Here is a 27,827-nt window from a genome sequence, read left to right as displayed (position 1 = left end):
AGSCATTTGCAGCCAGAGCATTCAGATTTTCCTATGCATGGCTCCATGAGGGATACTTATTCCCATTCAAGTGGGAAAGAACTGATTGTTGAAGTGTTATGCAAGTAATTATGTTCACATCCACCAGCAAAATTTTTACAGTATTTTCTACAACTGCTAATACAATGTATTAATACACATACATGGTATTAAAAATCAGAGTTCAAAYACATTATTAATCTCCCTGTTAATTACAAACAAAATACCCAGGAACCATTTGCAACAACATCTAACAAAGGATAACACTARAATTAAAGGTTTAAGATGTCTGACTACACTGAAACCCAAAATGTTCAGATTCTTTTTCTCTTAATTAGTTTTCTGTGCTTTACATTTAAGCCAGTGTGAAAATGGCAATTTCACATGAAAAAGTATAGGTATTATGATTGCTTAACACATTTTTGAATATTCCTTAAAGTATGTTTGAGTTTGCTTTTCCAAGGACATACTACATGTAAACATCTCTCAACTTAAAGGAACCAAAAGACTGGGGAAATATAGGTAGGCAAATTCTTGAAAAGAATAAGAGCTCTTAGCTGAATACTGCACTATCCCTTTTGAATGATAACAGCTTTTAATTCTGAATATATTTTTATATAAGACAYGAACTTAATGTGATGCTATATTTTATGTTGGCCCCTCTGTGTGCTCATCTGCGTATATGCATGATACACCCTAAATCATTTGTTAGCACATAACACATCAAGGATTGACATGGGAAATGCCAGTGCAGACTGTTGTGGGGAAGATTAAAATGGTTATGTAAACACACTGTGCAGCACAGATGAGAACCTAGAATTCACTCTGTACTTCAGCCCTAATCAGGAACACCCCCGCTATTGAAATCCAGTGTTTGGAGAAGTGTTTGACCACAGCGCTTTGGTTTCATAAYGAGGATAAGTGTTTTAAGCTGTCTTCCTTCATGACATGGCACAATAAAAATGCATATGTCTGAGATTTCAGATCAGCTAATTTYRAGGATTTATGGCYWTCTTAAGGATTTTGKGGGGGGTTGATAATAATAATAATGTTTAACATTCACATAACTCTTTTCATCATGAAAGCATTTTTGCAAAAACTGCTAATCAATTTTTCAGTGTTTAAATGAAACTGAACTTTTAAAAATACAAAAGCTACCCAAGAAGTTTCTAAACCCTTCCTGCTGAAGTGTTAATATTGAAAATGTCAACAATGTACTGTCATGCTTTTGAGACTCAAATTATAACGTTCAGTAAAGTATAAACTATCCTCATGCATTTGTGTGCCATTCAATTCAAAAGCTAATGATAACTGCTTCAAATGACAATATTGTTGGCTGCAGAACTTCCTATAATTGTTAGAAGAGCTTTTCATTGCAAGCTAATCCACTAATGATAGACATACCCATTGTACAGCAATTCCTATGCACATGAAATGGTGGTCACAAAAGGAAGGGAAAAGCTTTTGSATGGCTGTCCCCAGTGAACRRCAGCTACCTCRTCYCCTTYTTCCAAACTGTGAGTGACATTCAGCTTTCAGATGAAGGCAACTACCATTACAGACACCTCAGTTCAGGAATCAAGGCAGTTTTCAACTCCCAGGAGAGCTGGTCAAGATTCAGTCACATCAGGCAGCTGCTGCATGGTCCAGCATACAGTTCAGCCAAACATTTGTAAAGTGCCCATTTTAAGACAAAGCCAAACCTTCTCCAGGCCCCACCAACTGCATTGAGTAGCCCTTACTTGACCACAAATGGCCTTTGCCATGCAATCCATACATGGGTACTAAATAATCATATTAATTTGAGATTCAATGCCACCCTGAGTCAAATGTTTATAGCAGCTCTCTGAACTAAACTTTTTTCAGCAACAGAAAAGTTAAATCTTTGGAGCTGACTGAGCTGTTGCTGGTAGAAGTGAATAAGCAGAGCTGTCAAAAGAAGACAAATCAATTCTAATTTCATCTAAGTTACGAGTAAACTATAAATATATCCCAAATCCCCTGGGACCTTCAGCCTCYTTTGTTTGGATTTTTTCATACTGGTGATTTAGATCCTTGCAAAAAATCACCTACTTATCTTAATTGATGAACACAGCATGGGAAGGATATTCATGGCCAGTACATTACATTTGCCATTGCAATGGCAGCAATGTCCTCCCCTCAGWGCAGAAACAAAGTTGGCTGCTGTTTCTGGTGTGCAATTGCTTGGTCAATTCAATTAATCCTCCTGCTGCTGCCAGGATTCAGCTATTGCCCAAGTGATAATCCACACCCTCATCTTTTCCACCGAGGCTCACTCATTTACAAAATCAGTATTGAATGCTTGCAGTTCCACATATGTGAGATGGCTGACAATGTTTATTAAGGATAGAAACAGCATTGTGTAAGGACAGAAGCTAAATGACAAGCCATTCACGGCTGCCAGTTCTCAGTTCTTCTACCATCACACTGGCATGCGCTGGGATGATGGATTGGAAGCAGAGAAACAACGACACGTTTATAAAGCTTGTTCAAGTGAGTCCAGCGGGATGAACACATTCAGTGCAGTTTTTGCCAGATATCGTTTCTAATAAAGAGGTCAGAAAGTGCATTGGCCAGCAGCCAGATCTTGTCAAATGTGTCCCCTCCTTCTTTGCCAGTGAAAAATACCTTGCAGGCACAGCACGCCAGGTCTCGCTGTCCCTCCCCCAACCTCCTCAACYGCCTTCAGGGCTTTAATGGCCCTTTTTCTAATTTTTGGCAATCAAGTCAATATGGGAGTTTGTCCTCTCCTGTATTTTTCTTTGACCTTTGTCTGGAGCCCAGCAGAATTTTTCTGACAACTACCTTCTAATGAGGGTACCTTGATTATAGGCATTACTGCGATTTCACTCTGAACAGGCACATGACACTTAGCTTTTCTTACCATGATTAGAGCTAGTCAGTTATCACAGTTATAACCACCTCTCAGCAAAACCATCTGCCTTCCTGGGAAAATCATTCAGAGGGATCACTGCACAAGGGATAATCACGGCCACCAAGAGCAGTAGCTTGTAAATAAGAAAGACACCTCCTCTTCCTCATTTCCCCCCATTTCATTGAAAACATAAGCATAATAAAACAAAAAAAAGGTCAAAAAATACTGCTATGTAAATACAATTTTTAAATTGAAAGGCTAGAGACCAACTTTTTTCAAGTCATTAAAAGAAAAATATTAACCATTCTGCCTAATCTGCTATAGATATACATGTGTGGCCAGTTGACTGAAATATGACCATCCTCTGACCTCAGACACATGAGGAAACACATGCAGAATGTGGTCAGTTTGCACAAGCATACAGGGACAACATCAGAAAGGCCAAGGCATAATGTGAAATAAAAGTAGCAGGGAGCTTTAGAGATGACAATAAATCATTGCGTAATTGCATTAGCAGTAGAAGGAAGAGCAAAGGAAAGGTTGCTCCCCTGCGTGGCAGTGAGGGAAGGATATTGACAGATGATGCTGAGGAGACCTAAGGCTTAATGGCTTTTTCCTTTGCATCTGTCTTCACTGAAATGGTTGACTGCAAGCAGATGACCAGCATAATTGACTACCACCAATAACAAAAATATCTTCAATACACCAGCAAAAAAGTGCTAGAAACTGGTTAAGGTAGTTGAACTTCATCTGACACACACAACTGTTTGAGGCAGACTTTTACTTTTCCAGTAACCAGAAGTTGAGGACAGYTGAAATACCGAAAAACTAGAAAAAGTCAAACATACTTCAGAGAAAGAAAAGAATTAAAGACTCATGAGTTTAACTTCAATCCCTTCTTAAGTAAACTACTGGTAAGCACAGAGGAGATAATGGAACAAGCAGTAGCCACCACAGAGTTATCAAGAACAGATGTGGTCAAGTCAGTCAGATTCCCTTCTAAAACACAGCAAATGGCCTTGTGAACAGAGCAGAAACAGTCCCAGACTAAGAAAAACACCTATGGGGTGGATGCAATGGGTTGAACCAGGCTGCTCCTACAGAGTGTCTAGAGAATAGATTCACAGTCACCAGAATGGACACATTGAGATATTTTCYACGTGGATTACTCTCTGAATTTACTTAGGTTTTTCATTATTAATTAGACACAAGTGAATCTATCAAAAATCCAAATGAAGGAACTTTGGAGGAAAGGATTAACACTTCAAATGTTCTTGAAATACAGAGTAGACTTCAAAAATAGAATTAACTTAAAGAACAGCAACTAGAAGGTAATTTACATAGTTCGAATAATTAAAGAATCAATTAAAAGTAGAGAAAAAAATCTGTGAGTTGCTTTTTCAGGAATGGATCTGGAAGTTCTACTTGGTAACAGATATGAGTCAGCAATATCAAGCTGTTTGGGAAAGAAAAAGACAGAGTGGGGTCTACAGACACCAGAGGAAAAGAATAATGTGTTAGGTATTTAACTGAAGCAAGAATAATGCTTGAGTTATTAGACATCAGGAGCAGGGCAAATTCCTAAATAAAAGGTAGTGGAAAAGAGTGCTGTAGGAATTCGTAAAGTTTATGTCATTGTAAACTAAAAAAAAAACAACCCAGGATGAAACAAACACCTTGCAGGAGTGACATACCCTGCAGATCCTACCTTGAAAAAGTGACATGATCTTTCTTAAGGAGCTATAATGCTGCACCTACACAGAGATTTTGCATACATATATTTCCTATGTATTGGTTGCACAACAGCTGAGAAATATAACAGGGACTACTTTTTTTTTTTTTTTCCTTTTTTAAAAAAGGTTGCCCATCATCCCTAAATTAATGTATCTACATAATCAGACAGTCTTAATTTTCTTTCTCCTTCAACAATCACAGCCTATCTGCCAATTAGAATATGTGATAGTACTTACTGTCTCTCTGAAGATCCCCCCTCCTCAAATCAGAAGAGATGCATGAGAATTTCAAAAACGTTTAATGAGCTACAACCCAGGAGGGCTGCAGTTAAAAAAAAAAAGGTGAAGGATAAAGGTGATAAGGTGATTACTTTAAGTGCCCTAATATATTAAGAAGAGAACATTATGCTCATTTTTATAAGGAGTTATATTAAAGAAGGTTATTAAAGTACGCAGCAAAATACAAATGAAGACGTAAAGAAATGAAAAAATGCGGGAGAGAAAGTAAATATTATGCATATGAGCAGGTGAAGTGCAAACACCAATTTGAAATCAAGTGACACTGATGAAACTAAAGGAGACATTAAAATTATTTCCTCTAACCTTGTGGAATCTCTCACATATTTCACCCCCATCCTTCCTTATCTCCTGACCTTCTTGATTCGCCCTTTGTCTTTCCAAAGTGAAGACACAAAACCCCAGCAGAGTTATCTCAAATCTGCTTTCTTGGGTGTTGCAGAAAACAAGTGAAAATCCTTGCTTTCTCTGAGTTAAAAAATCCACAAATTATCTTACATTTCAGTGGAGCCTTCAGCCTACTTTGCCATTAACAGTCTGCCACATTTTGGGGTGGAGGGTTTGTCTGCTRTGCTTTTTTAAAAGAATATGTTTCAAGCAAAGGAGAATGTTTCAGGTACATAGGCACTATAGGTCCTCCTGTCTCCAAAACAAACACTACCTCAACTGAAATTTTCTGTCCTTATTTTCATGTCTGATCCAAGGGTCAGTGACCCCCGCAGGAGAGCATCAGTCAGATGAGCAACCAGGACTGTTATCCTGCTGGGACCCATGTTGCATCAAAGAACATCATTGCTGACTGAAAATAAAATGGAAAATAGCTTTTCTTTGGCATAACAAAACTGTCCAGAAAAGTTGGTATTTATACTTATAACAGGTCCCTGATCATTAGKTTACCTTAGCTCTAATCTCCTATTTAACCCTTTTGCTCGACTGAAGTAGAAAGGAAGAAGATCGTGATATTCAACTGTTGCTGAAACACAACTTATTGCTCAAACACAGCTTATTGCTCAAACACAACTATGTCATCCAGCTCCTTCAAGAGCCCTGGTTTCCTCCTTCATGCAGACATTCCTTCCCATGTATTTTTTTCTTCTCCAAATGGAGAACAATTCCAGAAAGCAGCACTGGTGGGTAACATCTGAATTCTGCAGCTAGGTGTGTAAGGAGCAGCTGTTCCCATGTGTGCAAGAAACAAATGACACAGGCACACTACATATCAAATGGTCCCATATATCMCACCAAGAATCAAATCAGTCATTCCCAGACACTGCAGGCAGCAAGTGGAGCTACAATACCATCATCAGCTGGCTGAGCTGAGCCTATACACCAGTCATGTTCCTCTAGCTGAAATCTAGTAACAAAAGTGGGTACAAAATTCTGCTGCTAGCTCTTTTTCAGATCCATTGTTCTATGTTTCTAGACTGCTATGTATAAAATGACCTAATCCTGAAGACAGAAAATGAAACAGTATGAAGTGACAAAAAAAATGCAGTGAAAAACCTCACAACAAAGCAAGGATTATGTGACTTTCATACACTGAAGATGAAAGAAAAGGAAAASGMAAAAAAAAAACCCAAACCAATAAGGAATATAGCTTATAAGTCAATATCTTAGCTCAGGACCCACAAATTCACACCKACAACACCTCTGAGGATTCACTCCTAAAACCTTACTGGGTCACAGCACTGAGAGCACAGATCTATAGCGAGGCCAGCAACAGAGCCAGGTGTCTCATAAGGAACAAAAGGTTTGTTCAGCAACTGGCTACAAAATAAAGGTTGCAGCTGTGGTGCAGAGGGAGGATTGATCTGCCTGTTACGAATGTATCATTAGGTGACTTTCCAGCTAGTCAAATACTTGCTGCTGTATTTAAGAAATAGAAAAATGAGTACGATTAGTGCCTTATTTTACTGTCAGGTAGTGCAACTGTGGAAAACCTCAAAGGTTTTGAGTTCTGGTCAATTCAGCAACAACAAGTTCAKTAAGTTAGTAACTACAGTACAGCTTTTTTTAATTCCCAAATAAGTATTTACTACAGTAACTCTGCCACTAAAGCAGAGCTTATATAACATCAGAGAACATGGTGCTGCCTTAGCCTAAATTTCTTGACATTCTGAAAGGAAACATTTTAGTTTTCTTACTTTAAACTGGTATGTCTAGGGGAGCACTGAATCTATATGATCTGCGAGACACCTTAAACTGATTTATAACACAGAGTATTATAAAGACCACCTAAAATATGTTTGTTCAATATTTTGCAAGGGACTTGCCYAGACCTTGCCCAGTGCAATGTGTTGAATCACTACAGAGAAATAAAAGAGAAAACATACTTTTAGCATGATGTCTTAAAATCTCTATATATACAATATGCAGCTAAAGGAAATGTAGTGTTTGCTTAAAAAACTATTCCAGTAACTATATTCTACAAAAGCTTCAATTTACATATCTCCTGAAGTCAGTATTTTTATGAAGTGGAACTGGCCTGAAATGTTTTTCCAAAGCTCAATATTCTCATGCTTCACTTATGYGTTCTCTTCCAAAAATTATTGCCATTGATTTTTTTTTCATATCCTGCACCCTCATCCATTATGCAAAAAAAAAAAAAAAACCCACTGCCAAAAACAATGCTACAAATCTCAATGAAACTGAGACGAGCAGACCCCATCACAAAATGAGAATGAGAAACATATTGCTCTGATTTTCTGATCACTCTGAGGAATTTTTCCTTTCCTCTCTTATAGGATGGGAAGAAGGTGAAAGTTTTAACAGAAAACTTTACRAAATACTTATATTCAGGATGTTTGCCGTAATAATAGCTTTAGAGGTAACTGTTTTTTTGAAAGCTGTCAAGTGGCATCAAAATGCAGCAGCAAAAAAAAGTAAAGCTAAACATTTAAGTTATTTCAAAAACACAGATAACTCTTAGGCAATGTAAGAAACAAAAATCCTTTCCTTATCACACTATGTTGTCCTTTTTCCTTAAAGTAAGATGAAACTGCTTGATGAAAATATTTTGCTTAAGGGGAAAAAAAGTTGGGGTTTTCCAATAAAAATATTATGGTCTCTCTGGGAAATCTGGAAAGACACCAAGAGTGTCCTGCTGTTCAGCCCCCTACTCCATCTGATACTTTAACAGTTCCAGATGGCCTTTACTACAGGATGACCTCCCCTCTATTCTTTTATTATGACCTTTGGGTCACAAATTATCTATAGGATGCTGCTGTCATTCTGTAAGACACTGCTGTACTCTTTCATCTAAAGAATAAAGATGCTTAACATTAAAACTCATCTTTGTTAGGCTGACCTTCCAATGATGATGAAACCAGACAGTTATTCCAATCAATGTCATTGCTGCAGAAAATATGTTTCATTTTTTGCAACACTGACATTAAGAAACTAAGGCATGGTTTTAAATCAAATCACTTTTGCAATTCTACTTGGCTAGAGAGCATAGCCTGTTATACTCATTTAAAATATCAAAAATATTGCTGCAATGGTTTTGATGAGTTACATTGATCAGAAGGATGTGGTGGGTTTGTTTTTTGTAAATTATTGATGTCGTTTTCATCCAAATGTCATTGATAGGAGGTAATAAAACTTTACGCAGGTTTTTTTAATTTTTGTCTTTCTCTAGCATCACTAACAGAACACATTGACTTTACATGGGAAAATATAATAAATAGTCCCAATGTACTAAATAAAGTAATAAGGTTAATTTCTTTCCTGCTGTCAGTAAATTCATGTTAGCAGTCTCTCGTCAGCTTGACATCAATTAATGATTTTAATTCCAGACTCTTGTCACAGTACTCACCACCCTTTCGTCTAATTAAAATGGATGATGCATGATGAAGGGAAAACACAAGACTTCTGTTCTTGTTGTAACATTTCTATTCATTAGTATACTTTTACAACAAAGGGCTTGTGGCTTTAATGGTTCTAGAGAAGGATGAAGAGAAGTTTATTACATGTTAGAGATAAAGACCCATATACCCTTAGGAAAATAAAATACAGGAAGCATTTTATGGAATAACTGAATCCTTCGGGGGAAAAAAAAATCAGTGTTATTTTAACTATTAATGAACAGGCAGAATGTTTCCCTCTAATTTTAGGAAAAATAACACACGAACGACATCCACTCTACTCGCAGCCTTGTTTACATTCACACAAGAAAGTGCTGTCAGCCCATTGACTGAGCTCCAAAAGTAACACAAATCTGCCAGTGCAGGACAGACGCCTGACCCGCCCCCGCAGGCAGCGCCTCCCGCCGAGCATCGCCCGCTGCTCCGGCCGCCCACAGCGAGCCCCGAGCCGCTCCCAAAGGTGTCCCCAGATGACACCCGGCACCGGGCGGAGCCCATCTCGGCGGAGCCGATCGCAGGGAGCCCAGCCGGGCCGGGCCGGGCCGGGGCGGSAGMGCCGAGCCCGCAGCTCCCCCTCCCGGCCCCGCCGCTCCCCAGGCACCGCCCGGCCGGGAACTGGCGGCACTTGGGGACAGCCACGGCGGAATTATGTAAATGCAGCTCCCTTTGTAACGCAGAGGAACAAAAGGTCATGTTTTCCAAAATAGAAAGGGGGGAAACCAGCACAGCGGGAGGTTTCTGTTCCGGACTATGCTAACGATGCTGCAGCACTGCCCGCCAGCGAGCACAGCCGAGGCTGTAATTGTGAGGGGCTGCGACAGGGCAGAGCAAAGCCCCGGCTCCACGGGACCCCAGCTCCCAGCATCTCCGGAGCCTGGCACAGCGCTTCCACCAGAACAACGTYTAATCCTCTCCCAAAAGGTTTCTCTTTAGCTCCTCAAGACTGATCCTCCCAGCACAGGTGTTTAARAGCTTGATTTTGCATCCATTTCAGAGGAAGTTGAGGAAGAATACAATACTAAGATTAAAACACTTTTATGGTAACACAGAGATTTACAGAACATTAGCAAAGCTCTTAAATCAGTGTATTAACTAAACAGGGAAAATATCCTCTAGACTTTGCTTCCAAGAGGAGGAAGTGCCTCTAGAGGCAGATTACAGTATAAGCACTGTTTGCCCATAGATGGATCACGAACTCTGAATCAGGAGATTACATGAGAATTGCAACTTTCATCTTTTAAGCATTATCCACCAGTGAACCATGCTGGATTCAGATGAATTTCTTAAAAACTGCACAAAGAGGTACGTTTAGGTCATTCCTCTGTTTCTACTACCCGAGTACAAAAAGTAAAGTTGTTTAGGTCAGAGAGAACTTCCTTTGCTAGAGGAGGTCAGTCCAAGGCTGAAGTTGACTGGCACATATGGCCTTGCCATCTTGCCAAGAACTGCACATGCCTGTCCTAAAGAAGTGAAGACCACAGGCAAAGGTTTTGGATTTGCTGAGGATTTATTTTGTAATGAACACAAAGTTGAAATGGAAAGAATAAGAAAAAAAAAAANCAAAACAAAACAAAAAAATGAAATTGAAGAAAAAATGAAAGGGTGGAAGAGGGAGAAACAAAGGTATCAGAACCTGCTATTGGAGGGATGGGTCTCTCCAGCAAGGGCCACCAGTAACAACTAAAAGACAGCAGGTTTTCTGAACAGCTCTGTCTTCACTTCTCTTAAGAGACTACACTAAAGGRCCTTGAAGAACTCAGAACATTTCAGGGCAATCAGGTTGCAGGATATCAATGGACACCTTGGCTAAATATTGAGCCAAGCTGCTCTAGGAGGCCCTCAAAGACCAGATGTAGAGGCTTTCTAGATTGGAAAGATCTGTGAGCTTTCACAGGTTTAGATGCAGCAGCACAGCATAAGGTGACCACCCATATGAACTGATTCCTCTTGGCCACTGACAAAAGTTTCAAAATTTCCTTTTAAGCCTATCCAACACTGCAATGCTTATATAAAACTATGAGCAGTTGGAAGCATCTCTGAAAGCTCAAGATATTCCACACATCTCCAGTCTGTAAAATTGAAGAAATCTTAGGAAGATATGCAAACCACAGGTGCATCAGGAGACTCTGGATTTGATAAAAGCCCTTCTATAACAAAAGCACAAATGACCCAGGGCTGTTTTCTCAGCCTATCTGAGTGAATGCAGCATCTCAGTGGTGCCCAGTTTGAGCAGTCTTGATAGACAAGATGACCAAAGGTAAAGCAAGGCTCCAAATCAGTACATGTATAAAACAGATGTGATTTGACACAGGGGTAGAGATAACTGAATTTGGGTCTTACTCAGCTTCCTCAAGACTGCAGTACAGAATTTTTTAGGAGACTCAAGGCTACATTCAGAAAACCTATTGCCTAGTCTTGCCTTGAGTTTTTGCCTGGYGCACTGCTGGGAAGAACCCTTTCCAACAGCACAGCAGAGCCCAGCTGGATTTTCAGATCAGTGCTTGGCAGATACTCAAGGATTATGCAAACAGGCTTGTTTTCATGGAGTAAACCAGAGTTAAAGTATAGTGACACAGGGCAATGTTCTACGRCCTTGGATGAGCTGTTATTCCAACACTTGGAGAATTTACAAATAGCAAGTATTTTACAGAATTTTTTTAAGGCTAGTGGGTGGTCTCATGAGGTGACACCCCTAATTGTTCCAGTATTCTTTGTCATTGAAAGCTGGCTGTATTGTCAACTAAGTAAATTCATTTCTGGTTCAAAATTACTTCAAGATTGTCAGTGGACACACACCATTTACATACATATCCAACATATACAGGATGTAGCTTAAGAGACACACCTTAAGAGATACACTCCTTAATCAAAGAATCACAGAATCAAGAAATTATTATCAATAATATATTTATAAAAGGCCATTTTATTAATTTAATCATGGTAAATTAAAGAGCATTAATTTTCTTATTTGTCTCATAATCCATATGAATGCTAGGTTTTAAAGAAAATACTATTSTAAGTACAATACTATTAAAATTATTAAGTAAAGGCATAATTCCATAAAATTGTGGGCATGATTGATTTTTTAATGGGCTGTTCACTTGTTCTCTGACCCCCCCTAAGGATTTTTGCTCCTAGCCTCTCATACATAGTAAATTCATTAAATCCAATCTATTTCCCCAAAGCATTGCATCATTTTAGAGGTATATAGTATCAAATACCAAGTAAAATAGAACAAGTGAATTGCACTGCTAAAAAAAAATAGAGAAAAAACCCCACAGAAAACAAAGTTAAAATAGCAGCCATTATGAGCCAACACTGACAGCAATATTTTACTCTGTCTCCTAGTAAGCATTTTGAGGGATTGTTCAGTTAATTTGCAAGAGTACTCTTCATTAACAGCATGTATCTAACATCATTATTTTACAGGATCAAAAGGAAACTCTCTGCAATCTAACTGCAAAAATAYTTCATCTCAATGGACCAGATCAACATCTGAATTTTCCAGAAACATAAGGAAGCATCTCACACATTTGGTTGCTATTTTATTATATTTTATTAGTTGTACATGCGACTACCCCAAAGAAGTTGCATTCTCTTATAGACATAACACAAAGGAAAGCAAATACACAGGGAAAGAGAGCAATGGGAGGAGAAGGACCTGTGTTACTATAACATCAAGCTGTTATGAAGGTTTGGCACATGCATTTTCTGCAGTTTCAGTGAACACATAAAATTGTTTTTACGATGCACAAGGAGTGAGATTCCAGGAAAGATTCAAATTGGTTAGCATAACTTGATGGACAGGGATTAGGAATTTGCTCCATGCATTGAGGGCTATACAAATAATTTCATAATTCTACCTTGGTACCCAGCGTGACTATTGCAACCTCTCTTACATCATCACATGGACAGTCTATACTCTCACCACTTTTACTGAGAGAGACAGAGAGACACAGAGAGACAGAGAGAGAGAATGGAGAGAGAGAAAACGTTACTGATGCAGGCGGCGAGTCTTTCTCCTTCATATAAATGTGTGTGGCTGATTTTCTGGGGACCTAATGTTACTGAGAAACCCTAAGGGCCAGCTGGGGCTCAGCACTATGTGAAGCCAGGGCACAGCGTGGTGCTTGTCTGGCCAACCATCCCATGCCCTGAGCTGGCTGGGACAACCAAGGCAGCTTTCCATGSCTCRGCAYCCCTGGCATGAGCTCTGTGGCTGCTCTWTCCATGTGAAAGGAAATTGGCTGCACAAACACCCTCATCACTGATTTCCTTCAATTCCAGTCTTCCTCTTTACCATTYAATCTGAAAGCACTTTTACTTTTAAAAACAGGAACAAATTTAACAACTCTGCCTCACTTTTGTTAAAAAAAGAAAAAGTAAAAACCAATCAGACAAGCAAAAAAATCTAGGCACTGTAATCCAGTCACCATCTACAGACAGGATGGATGGAGAAAGACAAGAATAAATCCTTACATCAATTTATGATAGTATATCTCCTAAAGAGTAAAAAAAAAAATCCCATGGTATAATCTAAACAGATGGTCACAAATTATAAAGTTCCTGGAGTTTAACAAGTTAAACTAATAAACACACACTCGCAGCTTGCCTTAACTGTAAGGTAAATCACTCAACCCTAAAAGAAGTAAAAGCAATCCATTTTAGATTTAATTGAGGAGTCCACACAAGAGTTACTGTGGCTCTCTATTCCACTGAGCTGTTAATGATGAAGCCACCATTATGAATTTTGTTCTCACCCACACAAGACCAAGGAGCACAGAGATAATGGTTGAGGGGGTCATTAAGACCAATTAGCGATACCTCCTGTACAAGGACAACAGAATTTCCCTCCACAGTTCCTACATCAATCCTAAATTTATGTTTGAGCTACAGCATGATTTTTGTAATAATAATTGTAATAATAATTGTAATAATAATTGTAATTCAAGGTTCACATTCACTGCTAAATGTGTTTGAATCTATTTATCCTTCAGCAATCAAACTTTATGAGTTTGTCTCCTTACTGAAGTGATGTCTACTCAAAGAAGTTGTCTCTCCACTCATCCCCCAGTATTAGTTAATTGATAACCTAAGGTTTTCAAGATTTTTGCTATATTGATCTGAGAGACACCAGATTCTATGCCCCAAATRTCTAGGACTACAAGAGACAGGATGAAATGTAGACTCGAAATATTGAAAAGAGCATATGACACATACATTATATAGATTTTTTTATGTTAAGGGATGCTGACAAGGAAAAATAGAGGTACTCACCACTCATTTTTACAATTAGCAGTTTAATATACATATCATTCCATAAACAGACTGCATGGCACATAAATAGACTGAACTCCAGTGACAAATATACTGTTAAGTATAACTTTTATGTTTTTCCTAAATTTATCAACAGAAAATCTAGATATGCAAAACTTTGAGGAAAAATACAAAACATACTTCATTCTATATAAATATCTGTTTTCTGAAAATGTCAATAAAATCAGTTCTAGAATATATAGAGAAAGCATTTCATTTTATTACTTCAGTCTCCTCAATAAGGAAGGGTGCTCTGGGTCTATAAAAGATCCTTAACACAGCCAAAGGAGCTGTTCATACTAATGTCCAAAATAAATCCAGCTTTGTCTTGTTATTTAAAGTATATAAACATATCAACGTGTGGGAAATTTCATCAGTGAAAATTGAACTTCAGTTATTTAATTTAAAAACAAACTCTTTCTATCAAGGTTTAAGCAAATACTGAAGTCTACCTCTCCTGTTCTTGCTTCATTCGTATTCTCTCCTCTTCTGAAGTAAGAGCTTCCTGCACTTTTATTTTACCAGTTTTCTCACTCTTGTCATCTTTGCGATGTTTGCCAAACCTGTTAATAACACACAAAAAAAGAATCTAACTTGTGAAATGAACAAAACTGTATTTTCCTTTTCCTATGACAAAGAGAGTTCTCCAAGAACAACTGCTGGGAAACCAGGAAGGAAAAGTACAAAGACYTCAGAATCTCAGTTGCTAATATTTTCAGTCTGCTTCTGGGTTGTTTTATTTTTTAAATATTTTTTTTCACTCCTCTTAAAAGTTTATAGAATTCCTGACCGAAGAACAGAACAAACAAAAAAAATATAATTGGACCACATTTCTCTTTCATGCCAGGATTTTGGGGTCACTATTCTTAAACAGACAGTCCAACAATGTTTTAGAACACCATTTCTGCCCAAGGACCCAGCTCAGGTTTGCATTATACAAAGGCTTCCCCATGTGAACCTGAGGAGAGAGGGAACTGCAGATCTGACAGCACCGACCCTGCAAGGGCCATTTCACCACACAGAGGATGCCATTCAAAACTGTCAATTTATTCTTCTTCAGCACCACGAGGTTTTTTTTTGTTTTTTTTTTAACTATTACTCGTGACTGTTTCCCCAAGGGTGTTCCAGTGTGGGAGGGTGAGTGGAGAAAAGGAGCTGTCTGGGCTGTCCCAGACAGAGCCAGGTGCTGCCAACCCACAGTTTGCCCTCTTCACATCTCTTCCCCTCTAAAGGCTACATTTCAAATATATTAGGTTTCTTCCATATTTGCACATTCCACTGTTTTCTTTAAACTTTCAGGGAGTGAAGAATTTGGCATTTGAGATACTCAGTTATTATTAGGACAAAATTATTCATATTTCTTAAGACACWTCTGACCTATTCTGGAAGGAATGACTTTCATATAGAGTGAACCCAACAAACACTTAAACAGAGCCTTTAAATAGAGCTAAACTTTAGATGAAAATTTTCTATGTAAGGCAGAACAGCTAACACGTATCTRTTAAGCAGCATATATACCAATTAAATGTGGCATCATTTATCACACCAAAAGCAGCAAGAATTTTACTTTTTTAATACCAAATGCTCATCTGAGAGCTGACCAACCCTGTAGCACTGCACACTCAGGTTCACATCAAAAGTGAAATTAAAGCACTGAGTCCTGCAATCAAACATGCCCAGCAATACTGTGGGCAGGACACCACGCATGCTCACAAACAAACCACAGAGTTCTTAAAACTTCCTTCTGACCTGTTAATGTAACATCTTTAAAATATTTAGAGTTCACCAGGCATTTATAATATTTCCCCATCTGTTCCTTTTGATTCTAGGACAAAGCCATTGTGTGGGTTGAAAATGCACCACACAGCAACCCTGAAGAATGATTAATTTCTGGCCATTCAGTCAAGAAGTATTATTTATATCATGTAATCATGTTTACAGCTCTTAGGGCAGCTCTTTAAAGCCAAAACACAAATACACAGCATAAGAGCATGTACATGAACTTCAAAGTGGGTACCCATTCTCCACAGTTCCCAGAATGCTCCTTTCCAAAGCAATTCAGGCATCTGAAAACTGAAACTGTTGATTAATAACCACCAGAAAAGGGATACGCAGAGGTCATGACAGAGTTAAGAAACACAAAAKAGGACATAATTTTAAAGTCTCTGATTTTATAATCCATTATACTGTAAAACTGACATACTTGAATTATCCAGTAAAACTGACATACTTAAATTCAGGCATTCAAAACACCAACACACATCTTTTAGAACATCCACCTATTTATTGGAGAGTAGTCAAAAACATTATACAAAGCATTTACATACATGACACAAGAAATTCAAATCAAGTTCTGGATGTTGCACACYAGACAAAAGAGATTTGTTAATTTAAAACAGCCCTAAAACCTCTAGCCCAGAGAGGAGTTCTGGCAGAGGAACAGTGGAACTGAGCCATTCCACCCTGATACACAGAGAGTGCCTGAGGTGGCAGCATGGGTCTGACTGACAGAACATGCAGAGCTGTGAGGAGACAAGCAACATATGTGGCACTCCAACACAGCATCTCTGRGATGCTCACATTTGCCTCTGTCTCCTGTCCTTCCTCAACCCATTTAAAATGGCAGGCAAAGCGAAGGAATCAAATTCTGGAGTAGCCAGCTTATTTTTGAAAAAGAAACAGTGGTTTAAAAAAAATGGGGGGAGAAAAGAAAAAATGGAATTAGCTATTGCCCAGATTTTGGCAGCAAAACAGAATTTCTGCCCCCATAAATCAATTCATTGCAAGTATGAACAGATATATAGTGAAATCAATACCTTATTAAAAAAAATAAAGTACACAGGAAATTTCTAATAATCCTTGTGAGCAATCCAGTAAATGTCTAGTCAGGCTGCATGATTGTGGGGAGAGCATTTTTAATGTCAACATGTAATGCAAACCTAGCAAAATTTAATGGTTTGAGTTTCCAGATCCATCCAGAGCACACAGGGCTCATGTGCATTCCCACAGAGGCACAGGTAGGCACCACACATGGAGTACTCGGAATAGCACCAGGGCTCAGTGTGCTTTGAGTCATGAGCAAGTTGTGGCAACAGCCCTTCTTCTCTTTCAGGGTTTTCTTCCAGTCCTCCRGGAATTAATGTTCCTTCTGCCCCGAGGACCATCCTGATAAAAGTCTCTGGAAGACAGCTCTGGTTTTTTCCCAGGCAATTCAGAGGGTGGCCATATTCTCACTTTGACCGGAGATTTTCCATGCCCATGTCTGATAAGCTCAGTGRTCATCCCAGCAGTGGACAGCCTGGCAGAGTGTGGGCCATGGTGGTCTTGCACAGGTGCTTTCTCTGGATTTTGTCACCCACAGAAGTGATATATCTGCCAWAATCACCACTGCCTGTAACAAGTTCAGCAACATTAACTGCACTGTCCCTACAATGGAACCCGGAATAACAAACACCATCCTCCCCCCTCCCTAATTGTGGCTTTGTGGTTTTAGCACAATTGTGTTGACTGTGGCTTAACAATCACAAAGCTTCGAGAAGATGCTACGATAGCATCTCAAGAAGATGCTGAGAGCCACCAAGCACTTGGGAAAGGTGTTGAAAAGAACTACAATGGAGATACATTTCTACAGCTACACACACTTCCTTTATTTCTGTAGGAGCAGTCAACACTCCCCACTCCAAACATCACTAAAGCCTTTGGTAAGATTACTCTTGCTAGCAATAAATGTGTTTGCTATTTACTTCTATTAACAGTGTTTGCTCCATGAAGTATGATTTATAGACATAATGAAACCCACAGCCCAAATCARCATCCTCTCCACCAAATTTATAACAGACATTTATAAATTATGTAACAGTCATATTCAAGCAAAGTTTAACTACAGAAAAGCAGCATCCAGCGATGCTAAGGCATGCCATTAAAGACAGCTGTTAAACTCAGCCAGCTGCACTGTGGTGTGACTACACTGGTGCCAAGCTATTGAAAATCACCTGTCCTAATTTCCTCAGGTAGATGTTTCCTACTCATATAAATGATGTTTCCTATTCATGAACATTAACCAAAGCAGACACTTAGAAATAAAGCTATTCAGACCACTGAAACTCAAGCAGTCTAYGCAATACCCCTTCAAAACACCAATACACACCCCACAGTTACTGTGCACTGACTCCACAGGCAGAGGTAAAGCCCTTTCGGCTGCTCTTTGGTGGCCCTTGTTTATTGTGTGAGACAGAAGAAGAAAAGCAGCGGTCAGGTCCTCAGAATCACTCCCAGTATTTACAATACCCTGCACTGAATGCATCGGCTCAATGAAAAGATCTGGCTAACCTCTGCAAAAGTTTCACTCCTTACAAGTGCAACTGGTCCAGTCCCTGACTTGCTCCATGAATAATAAATAATGTGTGAGACACCTTCCCCACAAGCCACTTTGCATCATTGTGAATCTTACCTTACTGCTCAGGTACTCAAAACGAAGGAGAGATAGAATTAGGATGCATGTCCCATACATGACCCAGGGCAAATTTGGAACCTTACTGCTTCCAGTACTATTTTTTCCATAATCCATCTATTGAATGGCCTGGCACACCCATATAAGTTCTACCTCTGAAGTGACTGCTCATTTACCGAGAACAGCCTACGACTGAAACTCGTGAAATGCAGTCGAAGGTATCTCCCTTGTAAAACAGAAATCACCATCCATTTGTCCTGTGTCACAGAGACTCCAGACTTCTGTAGGGCCTTGAGGATACAGCCAAGTGCTGTGATCCTGGCCCTCGCTGCTCCCTCCCCAGATGCAGTTCTCTGCTGTGTGCAGCTGGTTACAGAGTGCCTCAAGCACTTGGTRATTTTCAGGCGCTTGTCTGAACCTGAGATGGTCTCATTCTCATTGCTGTGGGGCTGGCTGCTGGGATACTTGTTGCAGTTCTTACAAATGCAAATGCAATGACAATTTTCCTTCTGATACAGACATTAAAACTCCATCCCTCAGCATGTGTGCACAGCAACACTCCTTGCATTAGTGAAAAGGAGGACAGGGCTTAAAAACAAAGGTAGAAACTACTAATTTAGGAATTAGAAACCAAAACCATGCAGAAAAAGTGCATCTGTGCCACTGATGTTCAGACAGTCTTGAGAATCTAATTCCAAGCTCTTTTCTTTTGCTATGCTCAGTGCCAACAATTTGACTGCGAGCTATAAAAGCCCAGCCTAAATCACTGCACAAGATACCAATGCACAGACACGAGCTACTACATGATGTGCAACCAAATTTCACAGACTACTGCCTCACAGGTTATCATATTCATGAGGAAAACAGTTCTGTTGCTAAAGCCTGAGTTAAACCAGCCTCTCTGAAGCACCTGCAGCCATGGAAGCACAACACTGACCTGGGGCCATCACCTCCCTGAATCTCAATTCTCAGAAGCAGAGCACAGAATATTATTACTAAGGGTAGAAAATAAAGACCAAAAAAGAAGTGCACATTTTCCTCTAAGCCCTAAGTAATAAAAAATTAYCATTCCGTTCATAAACATATCCTTTCATAGATACAGCTTAATACTCCTATTGAGGATATAAACTGTATGGTTATAGAATGACCTTCATAACACTAATAATGTTTACCTCATGTAACAGCTTGTTCATTCAGTAGCTCTGTCATTTAAACCCTGTTATAAAAAGTATAGCTAAAAAGTAGTTTAATTTTATTTTGTAGCTGCACAAACAAAGAAAAAACTTCTATGACTAATTGAAATACATATTGTAAATTAAAAATATTCTGTCTGTACAAGAGTGTGAGAAACTGATGAAAGAGAGCAGCTGAAATCTTGTTCATTCTAATTGCTCGAGAGTTCTACTTAATTTATATCTTCTTAATTCTCCTTTCACATTAAGGGTTGGAGAAAGTTTCAAGATAAGGGTAAATGCTCAAAGTCATATTCACAGATCCACAGACTTAATTCTCAAACTCAGCCAACAACAGCAATCACAGTAAGTGAAGAAATTAAAAGTTGTAAGATGACCATCTTTTAAATGCATGATCTCTAATATATAACAGCCAAGTCACGTCAGAGGAAAGGACCATCCTCAAACCCCATGATACTGGTTTGGCACATTATTATTAATAAAAAGATGAGAACATAGACCTGTATGCCATAAGCTTAACCCTCAAATAGGAAATCTCATGAACTCTGGATAATCGAATCAAACTAAAATGAATACCCAAAGCTCTCTGACAGTCCCTAGCTGGCTCACTTTCAAGCCTACTCATTGAATGACTRTCACCAGCTAGGAGGTGACCTAATCCAAAGTCCATCACATGGAACACAGAGGCACTGACTAACAAATGCCTTCGGTGGCTTTGGGCCAGTGCAYCAGAGCAACTGAACAGTGTGAGGCTCAGCAGAGAACACAGCACAGCAGAACRTTGCAAGAACAAGTTCAATCTACAACATGATGCCATATATATAAAAAACATGTGAAATGTACATAAAACACACACGCAGGCATAGAGAACATGTAAATGATTTTGCATAAACAGACAKAAATACAGATAGAACGAGTGAAGCAAGGAGGATGCTTGAGTGAGTGGTAACAACAGAAATTCCCCATTTACAAGTTATCTCAGAAATAGATTCAGTTTAAAAGAATATATATCAGCATCCTTGATATAACAAAAATAATACACACGTAATCTGCTAAATGGATTTTACACTGATGCGTTACTGATGAGATCATTGTCGTCTGCCAAATCATCCACATATTTCATTAGAATAAAGAGCTACAGAAGAAACATGCATTAGTTGATTAATGAAAAAAACACAAAAATTGATTGAGACAGAAGTTCAGTAGCATTATGTTCCTTAAYAGAAAAGAGACCATCATTAAAAATTAACAAATGATACATGTCTTGAGCTATTTTGTCAGTGTYTTCTATCTTCAAGACAAGCTCTTTTCCACATAGCAGCAAACAGAATTCACGCACACAGACACACATAATGTAAYGCTATTTGGATGATTTTGGATTGATTTCTGTGATCTTTTTTCACCCTGCTGTATCAGCAAAATCATAAGCAAATCATAATATTGCAACATATTATTGTGACACACAAAACTATTTGGTTGCTAAAAAAAATAATAAGCAAAAACAAGGATTTAACAGCACACAAACAAAATCCACCCTCTTTAGTGATGACTTGAAGGTTTACAAGCCTTCTTTTCCAAGCAAAATTGTGCAAGTGCTATTTTTAAAATGTGATTTTAAGTGTAAACATTTACATATTTGCARTGGATTTCTAGAAACAGCCTGTTATCACATGCTACTAATCAAATTAGTAGATCCATTCTACTTGTTAGGAGGGAGTGGAATGACTGCTGGAGTGACTCAGCAGCAGCACTGTCCTGAGATGACACAGAAGCACTGATGTGCAGGCACCTTGATGCAGGAGCTRGCAGGCATAATTAAACCAGACATTTATAACTTCATTTTCCATGGATTTCCTTGCCTATGCTAAAACTGATAAAGCAGCAATCCTTGTGGTGCAACATTCAGCAGAAAACCCCTGCCAGGAGGATTCCCAGAGAACTCTGCTGTCACAGACCAAGCCAAGCGCATTACGAAAGGTCATAGGTAACTAATGAAAATTAAGAATACCCTAAAAAGGTACACATGTATCTCCTCAGAGCAATGATTTTTGCCTTAAAGCAATAAATAAACTCACATGCGTAGCCACAAACACAGACATTTAAAGCAGGAGAACCAAAGTGGCTATTACTGCAAAATATACAGTCCTCTGAAGTGCCCACCTTGGGCCTGACTACTGTAAAACATGTGAAGCTCTTCCGTGTTATATTCACATGTTTTCTCCCAGCAGCCTCCATATCACTTTCCAAACATGAAAAAAGCCCATTTTTCAGCACTGTTCAAGGGGGTGTTCTAGTACATCTCACCCAACTCAGTTTACTCAAACAGAACAGCCAGGACGGCGAACATATCGCAGCACTTCATGTACAAAAGCACCGGTGATTCCCACAACAACTTCCTGGGAAGAAGTGGAAACAACATATGTGATCCATAACTGTTTCCAGCCAGTGAAACGTAATCTGCCTGTCTTTGTGAGTCAGTATCCCAACTTCAAAGAAAATGGGTATGATGCCAAACCAAGAGGCATGTCATGAGGTTTCATTCAATTATTTTCATAAACAGTTTTGATAACATTTCCTGAAAGGCATGACACACCAGGCAGAATATTATTCACACCAAGTCGCTCTCTTTTCACAACTTAAGCATTTGTAATATTTACTTCCAGCACAAAATGGTGGAACTTTTAAAAACAGATTTCTTTTATGGAAAGACCATCTGCTTTCAAATTTCTAAATAGAAGATAATCTTCTTGCATTGCTACTCATGATTGCCTGAAGCTAGCTGGAGCCATGGGCAGCTCTAATAAATAAATAAATAAATCACAAAAAGTAAGAAAAAACCCCTAACAGCTACTTCAAACTACTGTAATTAAAGAGCAAGCTGAGAAGGCCAAAGAAAGTAGGAAGTTTTACAATTATACTATTGGAAAGACAGCAGCAAGACAGCAAATRGAGATGTCCAAATCTACTCAGTAAGCAATACCACAACATAGTAAAAGTCACCATAAATAATTCATATTCATGGTGGTCAGCCAAAATCTGTAACAACTGTGGATTGTGGCATCCCTGAAGGAGTTAGGAATATCAAAAAAAGCTTTGCTTAGGTACACTTTCCTTAACAGTCGTCAATGATGGGAGCAACCACAGAAGTAGTACACGACATTTTAATGGACATTTCATAACACTCCAAGCATTTTAAAGTTTGTGACCAAAGCTCTTTAGTGCTGTGTATGTATTCAAAAAACAGAGCATTTATTGACCACAGTCACTTGCCCCAAGCTTAGATTTGATACATTGTGTGTTACTTGTCAATGAAGAGAGTAGCTCACACATGTGACCCAACCAAGCTAATTCTTTTTATACATAATATATATATATATTCTTAATTTATATATTATGTATGTATTATAATTTAGAAATATATAAACTCAGTGGACAACAAATCCTTTCATATTGTGATTTGATGAACTTAAAAATTCTCCTGGCACCCCTCTCACAYAGAATGTGTTCATCAAGACTGCAGTGCCCTGTTCTAAAATTCAGTACTGGGCACTARGATACAAAACAGTAATTGAAAAACTGTAAATACAAATAGAAAAAAAGAAAGAAAAAAAAGTCTCACGAAATAAAGAGTAAAGAGCAGGCTCCTGAAAAAGCCTGAGTGAAGGCCTGCAGTGTGTTAACTCACAGACTGCATACATAAAAGCACACATACAACTCTACTTTGCAATACATAGCACCAGACACAGAGACAACAATAATTTCCCAAATTCTCAGCTTCAACCTTCAACCAAAGCYACTATTTACAAGTTCCCAACAATCTGAAGTACAATGTAGTCATTCTGTAAATAAGCAGTTTTTCTGGGTTGAAATAAAATCCTCCGTCCCAGTGCCACGGGGCGCCAGGTCCCACCCATCGTGTCCGGGTCACACCGTGCCAAACCTGTGACATGACACCATCTCACCCCCGTGCTCCCCACCTGACCACTGCTGCCCTGCAGCCACGCAGCAAGGTGGACAACCTCTGTTGCTGCATTTGTCACTCTCCCCTGTGGAGTTTTAAAATTGTGGACCCATTTAGGTATGAACAATGCTACATTGTATGCCTCTAATTATCAGTGTCCACTAAGAATGCCCAGAGAGAGTGTTTAAACCATCAACGCATTCTCCCCACAACTGTACTTCCAATTCCTGCTCTCTTCATTTTAATGCATTATTGTTTCCAAATACAATGCTTCAAATTGCAAATTATGTCTGGCTCAAGGGCTGATTATGAGAAACACTAGCACTTCTACTTCTGTGTGAATAACTCTGATAATAATGAGTGATTGATTGAGCTCCAAGAAGTCCAAATGATGAGAAGGGTCAATTTGAACATTTTTATTAGCTTCTTTTGTTAAATCCAACACTTTTCCAGGCCAGAGACAAATACTGCATCTGGTTACCATGATTTTTTTGCAGTCCTACAGAAGCACAGTTTAGAAAATGAGTACTGGTCTAAAGGCAGACCTTATAAGAAATGCTAATGAAACATAAAAACCCACTCATTTTACTGGCACTCAAGAGATGGCCAAAGAAAGAGAATAAAAAGTTCCAAGGGAAATTTGCTTCAACACTTTTCTGATAGAAAAGAAATCCCTCAGTAATAYTAAAAATCATCATAGCTCCATTTTACAACCAAAGCACTTGCTTCATAGTCCTGCCTTAGGTAAACATGAGATACAACATGAAAATCACTAAAAATGCTCACTAAGCACATGCAAAGGCAGAGAAATTAGGACAGAAATGTAATACACAAGCTAATTAGACCAGGAAATTGCAGTAACATTATTCCAAGAACTTAACTCCTGCAGTCTTACAATTACGCTGTATAAAAATCAGCCAGAGTTAACACAGACACACAAGAAGTTAATGAAACCAGTTGCAGTTCATCCAGAACCTTTCAAAGAATAAATTTTCCCTATAGATCTCATTACCTAGAAATGTTAATAAGTCAGTCAGCACTTTTTCTGTCAGTTGCTAAAAATCTTTGTTGATACACACCTCCTAGAAAATAACCTCTGTAGAGTAAATTAAGCAATAGGTGATATCTCTATATCTTCAGCCTCATTCACATATTTACATTTACAGGAGGTAGAGAAGTCACAGATAATTTCCAGCAGAAGACCGCAGTCAATACTGTAGGATCTGTAGGATTCCTAAAAACAGTCAAGTGTGCAGCTGTTGTTCTCTTCTCAGAGGATGCCTACGATACCAAAAAGCAATTCTCCTCACTGAGCTGGAGCACCTCAGTGCTGATGGCTGTGGGTTACTGTTTAGGGTCTCCTGTCTCATTCTGGGTTTCACAATGCCACTCAAGTTGCCTTTGGCTAGAAAATAAATTTTAATTCTACAACCAAATAAATAAGGCCAACAGGACACCTTTACAAGGTACCCTAGAACATAATTCATTTAAGTGCCCTTGAAGTGTTCAAGACCAGGTTGGATGGGACTTTGAGCAATCTKGTCTAGTGGAAGATGTCCCTGCCCATGACAGAGGGGTTAGAACCCATGGTCTTTGAGCCCCAATTCAAACCATTCTGTGATTCTGTGAATCTACACAATCATAAAAAGCAGAGAGCAAAAAATAACAGGCACATTATTTTAAAAGTTTGCTACAAAGATATGGCTATGGCACAGGGACTTTAGCCTGAAACCAAGGCTCTGGGTAGTAAATATTAATATGCCACTGCTGTCTTCACACACCTCTGTCTCTTCTATCAGCTGATATTCTGCCCTGCAGCACAAAAATTTAGTTTACATATACAGTATCTTCTGGGTGGAAAATGAAGAGCAAGACTGCAGTGCAGCAGCAGTGCTGGAACAAACCATCTCTGGAGTAGATGCAAAGAGACTCAGGTGGATCATTGCTGGGACAGCAGTCTGACAGCAAGTCCCTGCAGCAGCTGCTTCCAGGGCTTGCCCAGAGCTACCTGGAACCCTGGAGATGTCTGGCATCCTGTAGCTGCCAGAGCCTGAGCCTCTTCACAGTAACTGCAGTTGAAATAARTCTATCAATTGTGATTTACACTGCTGATTATTTTAGGGCCAAGCTGGGAGCTGAGAGCATTTTCCAGATTGAAAAAACGTACGAAGCTCGGGACTAATTATGGCAAGAGMTGTGGGGTGGTGAGCTGGATTTTTTTTGTTCCAGCCACCATATAAATAAGCTCCTAGCAGAGAATATCTCAGACCTGGTCTAGCCCCATACAAACTGACATTTTTATTCTCATTTCTACATGCTCAGGCACTACAGGAAGCAAGTGACTAGGCCTCTATTTATTTAGAAACCCAGACAGATGATGTTTAAAATAAACCCAGACTTGACTTCAAAGATATCTGGCTCTGGAGATGTTCTTCTTCAAATGAGAACAGCTCTGCTCCCACTCAATGCTGCACACAGTATACAGCAACTATTGCTGCCATTTTACTATTTCTTCTGAATATACAGATGAAAATAAACCTTGAAAAAAAGCCAACAATGAAAATGGCACTGATTCTTCACATTTCATTTATCTTACACAAGCAGTTTTCTTCCTTTGGGGTTATAAAAGGCAAACAGAATTAACAAAGTATTTGGAGCTCTACAGATGATACCAGGACTCCAAGCAGTTACAGATTATAGTGTTGTCGGTATCATTACCTGCTCAGCAACATCAGAGAAAAGAAATACTTTAATTGTAACACTACATCTGAAACTCCTGCTTGTGCCAGCATGTTGTGCTCTGAATTTCAGGATTTTAGCACTACGTGTTAAAGACAACGATAGCATCTATAACAACATTGTGAAATATTTGAGATTTATTTGCGGTATGCTGCTGTTGAAATGTGTAATTGCAGTTCAGCTTGCATACTAAACACACCCGGTGTTGAATTTGCTAGAGGCACTTGCAATTGGTATAAAAATATACTACTTTCATTATTGTGGTACTCAAAATTGCTGATAAAGATAAGATTCTAGATGCACTTTTGTTATTTAATCCTCTTTTTCAGATCTTTTAGAACTAACCCATAAACTTTGTTACTGATTACACATTTTTTAACCAAGCACTACTTACAACAGCATAGCATGAAAGAGGAAATTACACACATTTTCAGTCATTTTYCCATCCAGCATCCATCCACCTTCATACTCAACACCAGTAGCTGGAAGCTCTAGCATGTTTTTAGTATACATCTATTTCCTATTTCTACAATACAGGAAATGCCACAGGACATCTAAACCCCTGGAGACATTAGCATGAACCAGGTACTATCCTATTTTTAAAATGAGAAAATAGCTCCTCTTGAAAGTTYAAGCAGCTTACCAAACTCCTGGAGTTTCTTGCATTGCAAGAACAAAAAACATAAGGACTAACTATGCAGATTTCATTGACAAAGCTAAGTCTATGAAGTTAATAGTCAGTTAATACTGAGTGAACTAGTTATTTATGGAGGAGAACTTCTCTATGAATACAGCATTTCCAATATACTCTCAACATAAAATACAAACTCTTTGAAATAGCCATATCAGTAGTATGCTATCATATTTATTGAAATTAGTCAAGTTCACCAAGTAGTTTCACTATACTATGTTCATCTTCCTTTTTGGACTAGGAGCTACAAGACCAATAGCAACAAAGTGCTGAAAAAAAGTGTTAACATTGTAGAATCTAAGAATTTATCTTCTGCAAAAGCAAACACTTCAAAATTTACTGTTAACTACATCATCAGCTAGACCAAACAGACACTGTAAAACTAGTTCTTGAATTCWTTCCAGCAGGGTCTATTTTACAAACATCTACAGCCTTTTCTTGTACTTCTGCTTATTGTAAGTTTGCACAGAAGTGGTAAAATTTAAAATGCAGTGGAACACTACGTTAACTACTGAAATGTTATTGCACATCAAGAAGGTTTACTGCTGCTTTGTAAACATGTTTACCTGAGTGCCATAAAATGCTGGCATAATAAGTCAGATCTACAGTGGTGTACTGCAATCAGGTCTGCACACTTGAAATGCAAAAACAGCTTCTTGATACAAGAATC

At 38.8% G+C, this 27,827-nt stretch overlaps 1 protein-coding gene across 1 annotated transcript in view; it reads right to left on the bottom strand.

Moving 5' to 3' along the window:
- The window catches only part of PARD3 (par-3 family cell polarity regulator), a 392,579-nt gene that overhangs the window by 100,286 nt on the left and 264,466 nt on the right, over positions 1-27,827 (bottom strand). The window contains 1 exon segment of the mRNA XM_057380497.1: positions 14,576-14,686. Within this exon segment, the coding sequence (XP_057236480.1) occupies positions 14,576-14,686 (111 nt within the window).

Source organism: Malurus melanocephalus, unplaced genomic scaffold, assembly GCF_030028575.1.
Source record: "Malurus melanocephalus ecotype Western Australia unplaced genomic scaffold, MMel_1.1 scaffold_454, whole genome shotgun sequence".
Taxonomy (NCBI): Eukaryota; Metazoa; Chordata; class Aves; order Passeriformes; family Maluridae; genus Malurus; species Malurus melanocephalus.
Note: the sequence above shows the minus strand (reverse complement) of the source record. Positions and strands in the feature narration are given on the sequence as shown.